Source organism: Apis florea, unplaced genomic scaffold (genome assembly GCF_048593485.1).
Source record: "Apis florea isolate Af1SG1 unplaced genomic scaffold, ASM4859348v1 contig_3772_pilon, whole genome shotgun sequence".
Classification (NCBI taxonomy): Eukaryota; Metazoa; Arthropoda; class Insecta; order Hymenoptera; family Apidae; genus Apis; species Apis florea.
In genome coordinates, this window is record NW_028256845.1 from 2061721 (window position 1) to 2073875 (window position 12155).

Sequence of the window (12155 nt, forward strand, 5' to 3'; positions counted from 1 at the left end):
CGTCACATTAATTGATATATTATTACTAACATAACCGCGTTACCGTTATAACTTGCATTTCACGAAAGTTTTAAAATTGCTCTCTAAATTTTGATTTGCTGCGCAGAAAATGGTGGGGAGCACCAGTAACGGAACTACCGCAGTGTTGCACATTGTACCACGTGTCTGCTTGAAAAGTTCGCGGGATAAGCAATGGCCACGTTGATGTTACAGTTACCTACCGTATTGACCATCTTCAGATAGCATTATTAAACATTCACAAGGTATACGTGTTGCATATATGACTGGAGGATAATGTTATACTACTTTATTGTGCACGTAATACTTTTACTTTATATTTTCAGTAGAAATATTATTTTTGATTTTTTATATGTATGTATATAATGACATGTAAGTATTATACATTTAAAAAATATTATTCGAATTATTACATTGACACTAATTAAATATATAATTTATCATAAATTATATTATCAAGCAAAGTAAATTTATTATTTTATTTTAATAGTTAATTATTAATATAATGTTTTTTTTAAAATAATTTTATATTTTAAAAAATATGAAACACTTTCGATTATCGCGCAGTATCATTCCATATATATATATATATATATATACATTTACAATACCATAGATGAAATATCAAATAGATTCACATTTCGCATCATAGATGAATTTTATTTGTGATTAATATATTATATTTTTTATAATAAATATTTTTTAATAAATTTAAAACATATAACTATAATAAATAGTTAATAAGTATATTAATAAGTATAATATAATAATAAAATTTTTATAAAATATAATAAGTTTTTTAATTCTAAACATAAAATAATGAAATCAGGTTTTAATTCTAATCGCTATTAACGCTATAATCGTTTTCTATACTGAATCGATAACATTGTACGTGACATGAAAATGGTAAGAGGATCAAATAATTCTCAATATAGATTAGATATAAATATAATAAAATATAAGAAATATAAAGGAATTTTATATTTAGGGATTTATATCTAGAGACTCATATATAGTCTATGCCATATCTAAATTCTTAAGACACGAAAAAACATTGCATATTATATCTATTTTGTATATTGTCTATGCCATTATTACTATACTTGTACTAAAAACTATACAGTTAAAATATAAATTTCTGAATATTCTTTTATATAAAAATTTTCGAAATTATATATAAAAAGAAATAGTTAAGTAAGTTTATTGAATGAATATATTATTATTAATAATTCCTTCTATCAAACGATATGTTATATATCTTTTTCTAATATTTTAAAATACTAACTTAATGATAAATAAAATCACATTTTTAGCATAAATGTAGTTTTGATATGATTATAATAGTATAAGATTTGTATTGAAGAAAACAACAAATTTTATCTTGAATTTAAATCTATCGCAATCGGCAATATCATTTTCTACTATTACGAATTCATTTATACAAATATCGTTCAAGTAATGTACAACTTTATCTAACAACAGTTAATCAACAAATATCGTTTCCTATTTTCGTTACGCATGAGGTTTACTGTTGCATTATCAAAGCTCAATTTACTATAATATTGTGCCTATTATACATTAAGGACAATGTCTTATCAATTATATCGAAACACAACATTAGGTAATACATTACAAGAAAGCCTGGATGAATTGATTCAGGTAGGTGTAAAAATATATTGAGGTTAAGATTGTCACTTAATCAATTTTTCTATTATTATATAGATATATAATTTCTATTATTATGTAGAATTTATTGTGTACATTTCATTTTAAAAGAAAAAGTATTTCATTGATATTATATCTTTACACAATGTCACTTAAATTTAAAATAGATAATAAATTTTAATTTTAATATGAATTTTTTAATTATAAATTAAATATAATCTAAAAAAATTATAAATTATATATAATCTAAAATATTCAATTTATATAATGTTGTAGTATGGACAAATTACACCTCAATTAGCAATTAAAGTACTATTACAATTTGATAAGGCAATAAATCAAGCACTTGCAACCAGAGTTAAATCACGACTTACATTTAAGGTATTGATATAATTGTAAATAATAATTATTATAATTTATTTATTAATTTAAATTTTTTAGGCTGGTAAATTAAATACTTATAGATTTTGTGACAATGTATGGACTTTTATGCTTAATGATGTTGAATTTCGTGAAGTCCAAGAAGTTGCAATAGTAGATAAAGTTAAAATTGTTGCTTGTGATGGAAAAAGTAAGTAATCAATAAGAAAATCTTATTTTTATAATTATTTATATAATATTTGAATAGTTTATAATATATCCATTTTAAAAAAAAAATTATCTCTAGAAAATATTATGATAATTATTGAATTTTTATATTACAGCATTGGATGGAGATGCAGCAACAAAGCGATAACATCACTTACACATTTGAATATATTATTATATTATAAATAAAAAAAATACTAGTTATAAAGAAATTTCATAATAGATAATCAAAACAAAGTATACATATAATATATCCAATATAGATATATAATTTTCATTTATTTTATAACAATTTAATTTTGTTATACACTATATCTTAAATATCATTAAAAGTGTGATCATAATATTATGTTGAAAATAGATATTTAAATATTAATTGCTTTTTTGTCATATCAAAACTTAGCATTAGCTTTATTTTTGTATTGTACCTACTTGGGAATGGATAGATTTTACATATTATATTTACTATAACTTATCTTGAAAAATATAAAAATATATTGTATAATATAATCTTTCTATGTGGTCCAATCTGTTGTTCCAAAGATGTAAATAATTTTTTAAATGAGACTGTAAGATTTATTAGGATTTAAGTGATACAAAGTGGCATTAAGGCTATATAAGAATGTAATTACAGTGTACTTTGTATTATAAATAGAACTTTTAAATATTAATAACATTCTTTTATTATTTATAATAATTTATTCATAAGTAAATACAATAAATTTATAGTAAGAAGTAATGTACCTATACTTGTTATCATTAATATAACAGTTTGTCTAATATTTTTATTATGAGGTGTAAAATTTAATAAATAAAGTATAAGTATATTTATGATATATTGTCCATCTAGAAAGAAACAAGGCACGATATTAATAACTGCTAATCCCGCAGAAAATATCGTAATATATTTGCAAAGAAGAGTTAAAGCTTCTGGTAATTTAGGATTTAAAAATGAGTATTTGGGTATCCAATCAGATACATCAATTGTCCTATAAATATCTGCTGGATATCCAAAAAATAGGACATCTTTTCCTTCTTTTCTTTTTATTTGAACAATCTACAACAGAAATAAATTTTTTAAATAAATTAATTTTCAATTTTATTTAATTATTATTTAAATGCTTTTCTAATTTTAAATTATTTTTATATACACACCTTAGTAATATTATCAAGTGAAGGTCTTAAACAATGAGTATCATGAAAAATGCATTGGTAACTAGCATGACAAAAATTTTGTGACTGATTGATCATAGTTCTAGCTGGAAGACAGGAATAGGGTGGTAAATGTAAAGGAGCTGCTTGTGGCCCTTCTATATATTCAAAACATAAATTTCCAATTGCTTCACTATCTGGTGTACAACAATTAATAACACCATTAGTTTTCTGTTTTGATGGGACTGATTCATCATATTCCTATTTATTAATTTAAAATATAAAAATGAAATTTATTATAATAATAAAATTAAATAATATTAAAAAAAATTATACACAAAGATTACCTGAATAAATGATTGTTTAACACAATACCCAAGAGCTGGTTGATTAACTGTATTCAATATACAATCATACCAGTCTTCAGCATGTTTTATAGAACAGTCATTTATCTCGTATATTACATCCTGTTCAAGAAGTCCTGTAGGACCTAATACAGGTGAATTCTATAAATTAATACATAAATTTTTATAAAAAGAATTTACAATTTTTAATTTTATATTTCATCATTGATTTTATCTTAATCAATTTTTTTATTTACATTAAACAATAAATTTATAATATAATTAATATAATATAATATAATTTTAAAATATGAAAATTATTAATATATTTATTATTTCAAAGATTACCAGCATTTGAAAAAAATAGATATTATGAAATAAGTTATAGCATTTTAATATTATAAATATATACATTAATTTATATTATTTCATATATATTAATTTGACAGTTTAAAATGTATAATTAATCAACTTACAGGTAAAATAGTTTTTACATAAATTCCATTTCCCACTGCATAAAATGGTGCCCACAACCATGTAGAAAGCATAAGAATAGTGGCAGCCACTGTAGCAAGTACTACATTATGCCAAATTCCTGCACAAGTAACTCTTAGTTGATTTTTTAATGGTAATGAACTAAGTTGTTCACTGCTTATATGTACATAAGCTATAGGTATTGTAAATGCAATTAGTATTCCTAGACCAAATAGCTGAACATCTTCTCTTGCTGCAGCCAATGCATGTCCTAACTCATGCATAATGCTGCAAACTGCTAATGTAATGATATAATATCCAATTTCATTAAAGGGTACGTCTATTCCAGGTAACTGTAAAAAATAAAGATGTATATATATTATTTAATTTTCAAATAAATTCAAATAAAATTTATTCTTTTATTAAATTTATTAGTAAACATAAAATATTATTAAATATAACTTGTATATTTGATATATTTTTACTATATTGAAAAAAAAATTAAATTTAAAATACAATTTTCTTACAAAAATTTATCTCGTTAAAATATCTTAAAAAATTATCTCATTAAAATAAATGTTAAAATGTTACATTAAATTATAATTACCATAGGTTCCAATAAAGGTTCAGAATTAGTATTATCAATAGATGGTCCATTAGTCCATATATTGAATGTCATTCTTAAAATTGCAATTGTAGCAATAGGTAAAATAATAACACTAACAATCACTCCTGCATTAAACCAAATAGTCCAAAATTTAGAACGATCCATTCCCCATTTAATTATCTTACGATTAAATGCTGTGGTAAACCATTTTATTCGTAATATTTGAACTTCTAAACCAGTATTTTTCAAAAAATATAAGTAAGGATAATGTGAACATGTCTGTAAAATAAAATTCATAATTATTTAAAGATATATAATTGAAAACATTATTAAGATTAATATCTTTTTTCAAAAGAATTATTTAATTTATTTAAATTAATTATTAATTATTTAATTTAAATAAATAATTTATTTTTTCATAATTCTAAAAATATTTGAAAATACATTCAATAAATTATACCTTAAAAATTGTATCAAAAAAGAATAGTGAACAATGAATGAGACCTATTATAATTAATACATTTAAAACTTCCATTTTCGAATATTTTATTTTTATTTTTTATATAAACACTTTTCATATCACATTACATCTTAAATGTTTCTTTGCTAAACTTCAGATCGTATAACTTATATAAAACTATCTGATTTGTTATATATAGTTGATATGAATATGCTAGCAAAATATAACTTTGTGACAGTTGCATTCCCTAGATAATAACTTTCTATTATTATGATTATATTTATATTAAAAACAATATTCATTGAACTTTAAAATAATATAACATAATAATTTAAAAACTTTTTGTTAACTAGTTTGTTTATAAATTAAATTTATTATTTATTTTTTTATTTCTATAAATATATTTTTCTCTTTTAAAACAATTTTATTAAATATTATTTTTTTTTTTTGTATTTTGTTTTTTATTATATTTATATATATATTATTTTATAAAAAAAACTTCTAAATATTATATAGGGAATTCAATATGAGAATAGTCTGACTGAATATAGTAGTAATAACTTAGATACATCTAGAATAGAATGCCAGTCGATCATATTTGATCATTATCACTTTTACTTTGTTTATAACCTTTATTATTAAATTAATAATGATATATGATATTTAACATATAATTTGGTATTTAATAATAATTTTTATTTCGTGTTTATTTTAAAATCATTATTGTTATACTGACATGCCGTTAACTATCGAAAAACAAATTGAATTATTATTAACTGGTCATCCTTTAGAAATTGATGATACGCATGAAACCATCCATGCCGTACAAAATGAAATAGGTAAAAATAAAATTTATAAATAATTAAATATCGAAAACGATATTTTATTGATATTTTTATACGTTATTTTATATATATATGTTGTTATATATATATATATATATATGTATGTTCATTTTATATATATATATATATAATTAATTATAATTTATTATATAGTGTTATAAAACTTATAAGTAAAAAATATGGTAGAGAAAAAGAAATTATAAAACTTTTTAATCTTTTTAATCTTTTTAATTTTTAATTTATATATTTAATCTTTATTTAAATGATTTTTTGATAATCTTAATTTTTTTATATAATCATTATTTATTATTAATAATATACAATAAAAAATATAGGAGAAACAGGAGTATCTAGTACTTATATACCAATTTGTCAGAAAACTGTAACATATATTGTTGCTGCAGTAATAATAAATAATCAAGGAGAAATATTAATGATGCAAGAAGCTAAATCTACTTGCAATGGAAAGTGGTATTTACCTGCTGGTCGAGTTGAACCTAATGAAAATTTATTAGATGCTGTTAAAAGAGAAGTTTTAGAAGAAACAGGACTTATATTACAACCAGAAACATTGATATTAATAGAATGTGCAACTGGTTCATGGTTTCGATTTGTATTTACTGGCAAAATAATTGGTGGTAAATTGAAAACATTAGAAGAAGCAAATAAAGAATCATTGCAAGCATGTTGGATAAGTAATATAAATGATTTGACACTGAGATCACATGATATTGTATCTTTGATAGAAAGAGGTAAAATTTATATCATGAATAAAGATGTTTCACAACATCCGAATTTAATGCCGATTAGTACACCATTAAACAAATTATTATTACGGCTAATAATCACCTCAAAAAAAAAAGCAACGTAAGTTATATTCATTTGAAACATACTTTTTTTAACTTTATTTTACACTAAAGTTTGAAATTTATTTTTAAATATATCACTGCTTATGCTTGATTCTTTAGTATTTACGCTTTCAGTAAGGTCACTGGTGATAGTTTTCATAACAGAACAGCAACAATCTGATTATGACTGTGAATATGGATGAAGGCTTAGGTTGGAGTATAGTAGGTACACTTACATGCACATGCACTTGTACATATACATTTATAACAATAAATATAATTTTTTATTTTTATCATTTTTGTTAAAACTCATAATACTAACAATTTAGATTTTTACAATTAAATCACAAATATCCTTAGATTTATTATTAATTACTATAATACATATAATATAATAATATAATAATAATATAAATTTTATTATAATATATATATTATGAAATTACTAATTATATTTTGTTATAATTATAAATTTGACTAATAAAAAATGTAAATAAATTAATATTTTCTTTAAAACATTTTTCTGTAAATAACACATTCAATTGTGCAGTGAAAATAATATTTATCAAAATTTACTATTTTATTATCTTTTTATTTATAAATTAATATATAATTATGTTATAATATATTTTATTAACAGGAATAAATTACATATTCTTGTATCAAATGCAATGCCATTTCATTTACCAATTTGTGAAATTAATCCAAATCGCAATCTTCTTTCGACTCTACATAATTTTATGAAGGTAAATTTTTATTTTAAATACATATTATATATTATTTTGATATAATGTAAATAATTTTATACTGTTATTTAATATAAATAATTTAGGAATTATTTGGAAATGAAGTAGCACAACATAAACCACATGGAGTACTTTCTCTAGAATTTAGTGGAGGACAAGGAGGAGATGGACTTTGTTTAACATTATTAGTATCATTTAAGTTACCTGTGGAAAATGTACCTGCTAATGAAAAATTTATTTGGTACGAATTGCCCGAAAATCTTGCTACAAGTATCACTCGTCGATTACCGCGAAATATGACTGTGCCTTTAAGTGTAATACGATAATCAAATATATAATCTAAGTGCACATTAGATGTGTATAATATAATTGCATTTCAGATTTTAATTTATTTTTTTAGAGATAAAAACATTTTGGATTAGCACATTATATTTTGATTAAAATTGTGCATTTAATTAAACTTTTATAATTATTTCCAAAAATATATTTTAAAATTTTTTAATTATTGCGTGTTATGAATTTTGTAATTGGAAACAAAATAATATATATACATGCACATATGCACATAATTTTATATATATGCATACACACTTTAGATATATTTATCTCGTATTAAAAGTATCTAACAATTTCTAATTTAAAAAATATTTATGTCACATATTTACATTTTTCCTAGTCTATACCAATGATTTTTTAACAAGAATGAATATATAACATTTTTTTTGACTTTATAATATTAATTAAATAATTAATTTTACATAATATAATATTATATATTAATACTTATTATATATAAGTTATATATATTAGTTTATTTTGTTAAAAAGAAGTTATAAAAACTTCCAGTTGTTACCAAAAATTATTGAAGATCTCTGTTTCAATTTTAAGAGTTATGTAAAAATTTTTATAAAAATAATCATAATCTAGAAAAATTGGAAAATTGAAACATTGTAGAAATTTATTTTTGTATATTACAAAAAAATATTCCAAATATAAATACGTAAAATATATATACATATATATAAAATTATAAAATAATTGTTATATTTAAACTCGAAAAATAATAATATAATACAAATATATATATATTATATGTTATATTATGGAAATTATGGAAATGTATTGTATTTAATAACAAGAAAATTTGAAATTATTTTTAATGTTACTTAAATAACATTTTTTTTTAATTTTTTTGAGATCTTTATGTAATAATAAGCAATTTTTTATAGTATATATATTATTTATTAACAATGTAATAATCGAAATAAAAAATATTAATTATAACTTAATATAATTAAATTTAATAATTCTTGTATATCACGTAAATAAATACATTATTAACAAGTCAGAATTTTTATAGCAATTTATTTAATATTTTATTGAAAAGTACAGGATATGTTAAAAGAATGAATATAAAACATTTATATCAAATTTAAAAATTTTAAATATCACAGAATGTACATAATTATTTATACAAAATTTTTCAGTATATTTTCGATTTTTTTATACATAACAATAATAAAAATAAATTTTGTACAAAAAAGTATATATTTAATATATTTTTTCATATTACATTCTTTAAAATAGAATATATATAATAAGAGTTTTTTAAATATTTAATATTTGAATAAGCATTACACATATGCATAAATAATAAAATAAAAAATTATTATTATATATATATAAATAAACTTATATAAATGCTTAATGTATTATATAAAATTGCACATATTTTTAATTATATTCATAATTATAACATGATTACATATTATATATTATCTAAGTAGATCTTACTTTTTATAATATAAAACTTACATATAAAAAAATATATATTTATATACTCATAATCATTGATATGATGTTAATAATAATTATTACAAAATTTAAACTCTGATAATACATTTTTACAGCAATTATAGTTATAAAATAAATTTATAAGTTGAACTATCATTAATATATTTACTCAGTATATTAAAATTTTTGTTGGTGGCAAAATTTTAATTATATTAGAATAGTTTACTATTATTTTATTCATCATTACTTTCATTTTTTATAGGAACAATATTGTTTATATTAGACATTATTTTAATATCAGTAGTTTGAGTTAATGGTAAATTATTGAATGAATTTCTAGTTGCATTAAGATTTACTGCATCACTCATTTCTTGTTTTTCATTGTTATCATATTGATTGTTAGTGTTAATATTTATAATATGTTTTTTCATATGAGTTGTTAAATTTCCACTATGATAAAAGTCTTTTCCACAAACTTTACATTGAAATGGTTTAATTCCAGAATGTATCCTTTCATGAATTGATAAATTTCCACTATGTCTAAATTCTTTACCACATACAGCACATTTATATGGTTTTATACCTGAATGAGTTCTTAAATGTGTTGATAAGTTTCCACTATGACTAAACATTTTTCCACATATTTGACAACCATAAGGTCTTTCACCAGAATGTGTCCTCATATGGATAGCTAAATTTCCACTATGGGTAAAACATTTCCCACATTGATTACATTTATAAGGCCGTTCTCCATTATGAGTTCTCATATGTATAAATAAATTACTTTTATGTCCAAATTCTTTAAAACATATTTCACATTGACATTTAAGTTTTTTTCCTACATTTAATTCTGAAGAATTTTTAGATGGTCTTCCAGGACGATTAGATTTTGTAGAAGATATAGGCTCAGAAATTGTTACTATTTGATTTACAAATTTTGTTGATTGTATATTGTTGATTTGAGGAAATTGTGATTGTTCAATTTTTTGAGTCATATCTATATGATGTCTTTGATTCATTTGATTCAAACTTTCTTCCTGATTAACTTGAAAAATTGTATTATTTTGTACATAATTTTTCATATATGCTAATGAATTATTTTCCTAAAATATTTAACATTTATGATTAGTTTCTTAATAGAATATTGCATAAATTATATGAATTTATATTTAGAATTATTTGAATTTAATATTAATAAATTAATAAATCAAATAATGTATAATTTTAAATGAAATTATATATTTTTAAATATTTATAATATTTATTGAAATTAATGAAAACCCACTTCAGTTTGAAATAAACTGCATTGACCATGGATTTGATTTTTGGAATGTATTTCATTAGATAACTGTGTATGATTCCAAAATTGTGATAATTCATTATATTTATAATCTTCCTCAATAAATGAATATTTGGAATTATTTGGAGTATTAACTTTATCATCAGAGTTAACATCTTCTATTCTCATACATTCATGTTTTATTTGTAGAGGATGAAACATCTATACATGTACATATATTAAAAAATAATTAAAATTAATAATATTTTTATGATATTTATTGAAAATAATTAGAAGAATTTTAATTTATTAATTGATTTATCAAAATAAAAAGGCTATATTTCAAAGAGAAGATATTTTTTTAATTAGAAATTCAAAATTATTAATATTGAATAATTATTTGCAAGACAAATAAATAAACATTTAAAATTTATATAAAATACACGTACATTTAAAAAAAGATATTTTAAAAGTAATAATCACTGCGCTATAAGTTTCAATTCTTCATAATTTAGTCAAAAAATCAATTTTAAAACAAACAACATGACTGACATACACTGTCACTTAAACACATTTATTATATATATATCTTATGCAAAGAAGTAATTACTTATAAACATTTTTGTAAAATATCAATATATCAAATAATTAAAGGGCTGTTTTATTACATTAAAAAGTTCAATTTATTTCATAAATAATGTAAATTTTTTATATCATCAAATAGTGCCATCTAGGAAACTACTATCTTTTGGAGGGTTAAATTACTAATTTTTGAATTTTATTAGCTTTTATGCTTAACTAAATATTTTAAGTACTTTTAAATTTAAAATAGATTTAATATACACATTAATGTATAATAAATCTTAGAATAAATAATATAAGCAATTAGAAGATAATTCTACGTAAAAAAATAAATTAAAGAAAAAAAATAAAATTTTTTTTATTTAAGATTTCAATTTCAAATAGATTAAAATTAAAAATTTTATTCTATAATTATTATTTATATAAAATTTATTATAAAATCAATAAAATATAAAATATGTATAATATATATGAATAAAATTCAATATATAAATATTTATAAATATTAATATATATAAATTTTTCAAGAAATCATTATATATATTCATATCTTTTTTATAATCTTATTTATAAAATGTCTTTATATCTGTTATTTTTTTTAATTATTTGATTAAACTATAATTTTTAATTATATTTATAAAAACAATATATAAATAGTATCTTTTTTTTCTTTTTATCTATAATATCAAGTATATTATAAAAATATTCTATAAAGAATAACATGTTAATCATTTTATTTTTGTTATTTTTATT

At 19.9% G+C, this 12155-nt stretch overlaps 4 protein-coding genes across 6 annotated transcripts; 2 read left to right on the plus strand and 2 right to left on the minus strand.

The window, feature by feature from the left end:
• Positions 1 to 241: 241 nt before the first annotated feature.
• TfIIA-S (general transcription factor IIA subunit 2) lies at positions 242 to 2942 on the plus strand. 3 transcript variants are annotated; one of them, XM_086915325.1, is made up of 5 exons: positions 242 to 390; positions 1501 to 1677; positions 1960 to 2064; positions 2125 to 2254; positions 2388 to 2942. In XM_086915325.1, exons 2-5 carry the CDS (start codon positions 1606 to 1608, stop codon positions 2417 to 2419), a joined length of 339 nt encoding a protein of 112 aa, XP_086771451.1. In that variant the 5' UTR covers positions 242 to 390; positions 1501 to 1605; the 3' UTR covers positions 2420 to 2942. The 3 variants fall into 3 exon arrangements, with proteins under 3 accessions (XP_086771451.1, XP_003691351.1, XP_086771450.1); XM_003691303.4 differs by lacking the exon at positions 242 to 390 and adding an exon at positions 1031 to 1212 and having other exon boundaries at positions 1332 to 1677; XM_086915324.1 differs by lacking the exon at positions 242 to 390 and adding an exon at positions 1037 to 1212.
• An 8-nt stretch (positions 2943 to 2950) lies between these two features.
• On the minus strand, positions 2951 to 5929 carry S2P (membrane-bound transcription factor site-2 protease). Its single transcript, XM_003691302.4, has 6 exons — positions 5309 to 5929; positions 4849 to 5127; positions 4244 to 4594; positions 3771 to 3929; positions 3427 to 3684; positions 2951 to 3328 (listed from the first exon to the last, which is right to left on the minus strand). The coding sequence occupies exons 1-6, from the start codon at positions 5381 to 5383 to the stop codon at positions 2960 to 2962; spliced, it is 1491 nt and encodes a 496-aa protein (XP_003691350.1). The 5' UTR covers positions 5384 to 5929; the 3' UTR covers positions 2951 to 2959.
• Positions 5504 to 8252, plus strand: LOC100862975 (8-oxo-dGDP phosphatase NUDT18). The gene is made up of 4 exons (XM_086915323.1): positions 5504 to 6147; positions 6489 to 7020; positions 7642 to 7747; positions 7834 to 8252. Exons 1-4 carry the CDS (start codon positions 6045 to 6047, stop codon positions 8071 to 8073), a joined length of 981 nt encoding a protein of 326 aa, XP_086771449.1. The 5' UTR covers positions 5504 to 6044; the 3' UTR covers positions 8074 to 8252.
• Positions 8253 to 9095: 843 nt separating this feature from the next.
• On the minus strand, positions 9096 to 11620 carry LOC100872999 (uncharacterized). The gene is made up of 3 exons (XM_003691300.4): positions 11270 to 11620; positions 10827 to 11042; positions 9096 to 10644 (listed from the first exon to the last, which is right to left on the minus strand). The coding sequence occupies exons 2-3, from the start codon at positions 11040 to 11042 to the stop codon at positions 9775 to 9777; spliced, it is 1086 nt and encodes a 361-aa protein (XP_003691348.1). The 5' UTR covers positions 11270 to 11620; the 3' UTR covers positions 9096 to 9774.
• Between the last annotated feature and the right edge of the window lie 535 nt (positions 11621 to 12155).

Coding starts and splice junctions, on each gene's coding strand:
- S2P (XM_003691302.4), bottom strand. CDS start 5,383: ATGGAAGTTTTAAATGTATTAATTATAATAGGTCTCATTCATTGTTCA. Junction 3,930..4,243: donor ATGTAAAAACTATTTTACCT/GTAAGTTGATTA, acceptor ATTAATTTATAG/AATTCACCTGTATTAGGTCC. Junction 3,329..3,426: donor CACTTGATAATATTACTAAG/GTGTGTATATAA, acceptor TTTCTGTTGTAG/ATTGTTCAAATAAAAAGAAA.
- LOC100872999 (XM_003691300.4), bottom strand. CDS start 11,042: ATGTTTCATCCTCTACAAATAAAACATGAATGTATGAGAATAGAAGAT. Junction 10,645..10,826: donor GCAGTTTATTTCAAACTGAA/GTGGGTTTTCAT, acceptor TAAATATTTTAG/GAAAATAATTCATTAGCATA.
- LOC100862975 (XM_086915323.1), top strand. CDS start 6,045: ATGCCGTTAACTATCGAAAAACAAATTGAATTATTATTAACTGGTCAT. Junction 6,148..6,488: donor TGCCGTACAAAATGAAATAG/GTAAAAATAAAA, acceptor TAAAAAATATAG/GAGAAACAGGAGTATCTAGT. Junction 7,021..7,641: donor ACCTCAAAAAAAAAAGCAAC/GTAAGTTATATT, acceptor TTTTATTAACAG/GAATAAATTACATATTCTTG.
- TfIIA-S (XM_086915325.1), top strand. CDS start 1,606: ATGTCTTATCAATTATATCGAAACACAACATTAGGTAATACATTACAA. Junction 1,678..1,959: donor GCCTGGATGAATTGATTCAG/GTAGGTGTAAAA, acceptor ATAATGTTGTAG/TATGGACAAATTACACCTCA. Junction 2,065..2,124: donor AATCACGACTTACATTTAAG/GTATTGATATAA, acceptor TAAATTTTTTAG/GCTGGTAAATTAAATACTTA.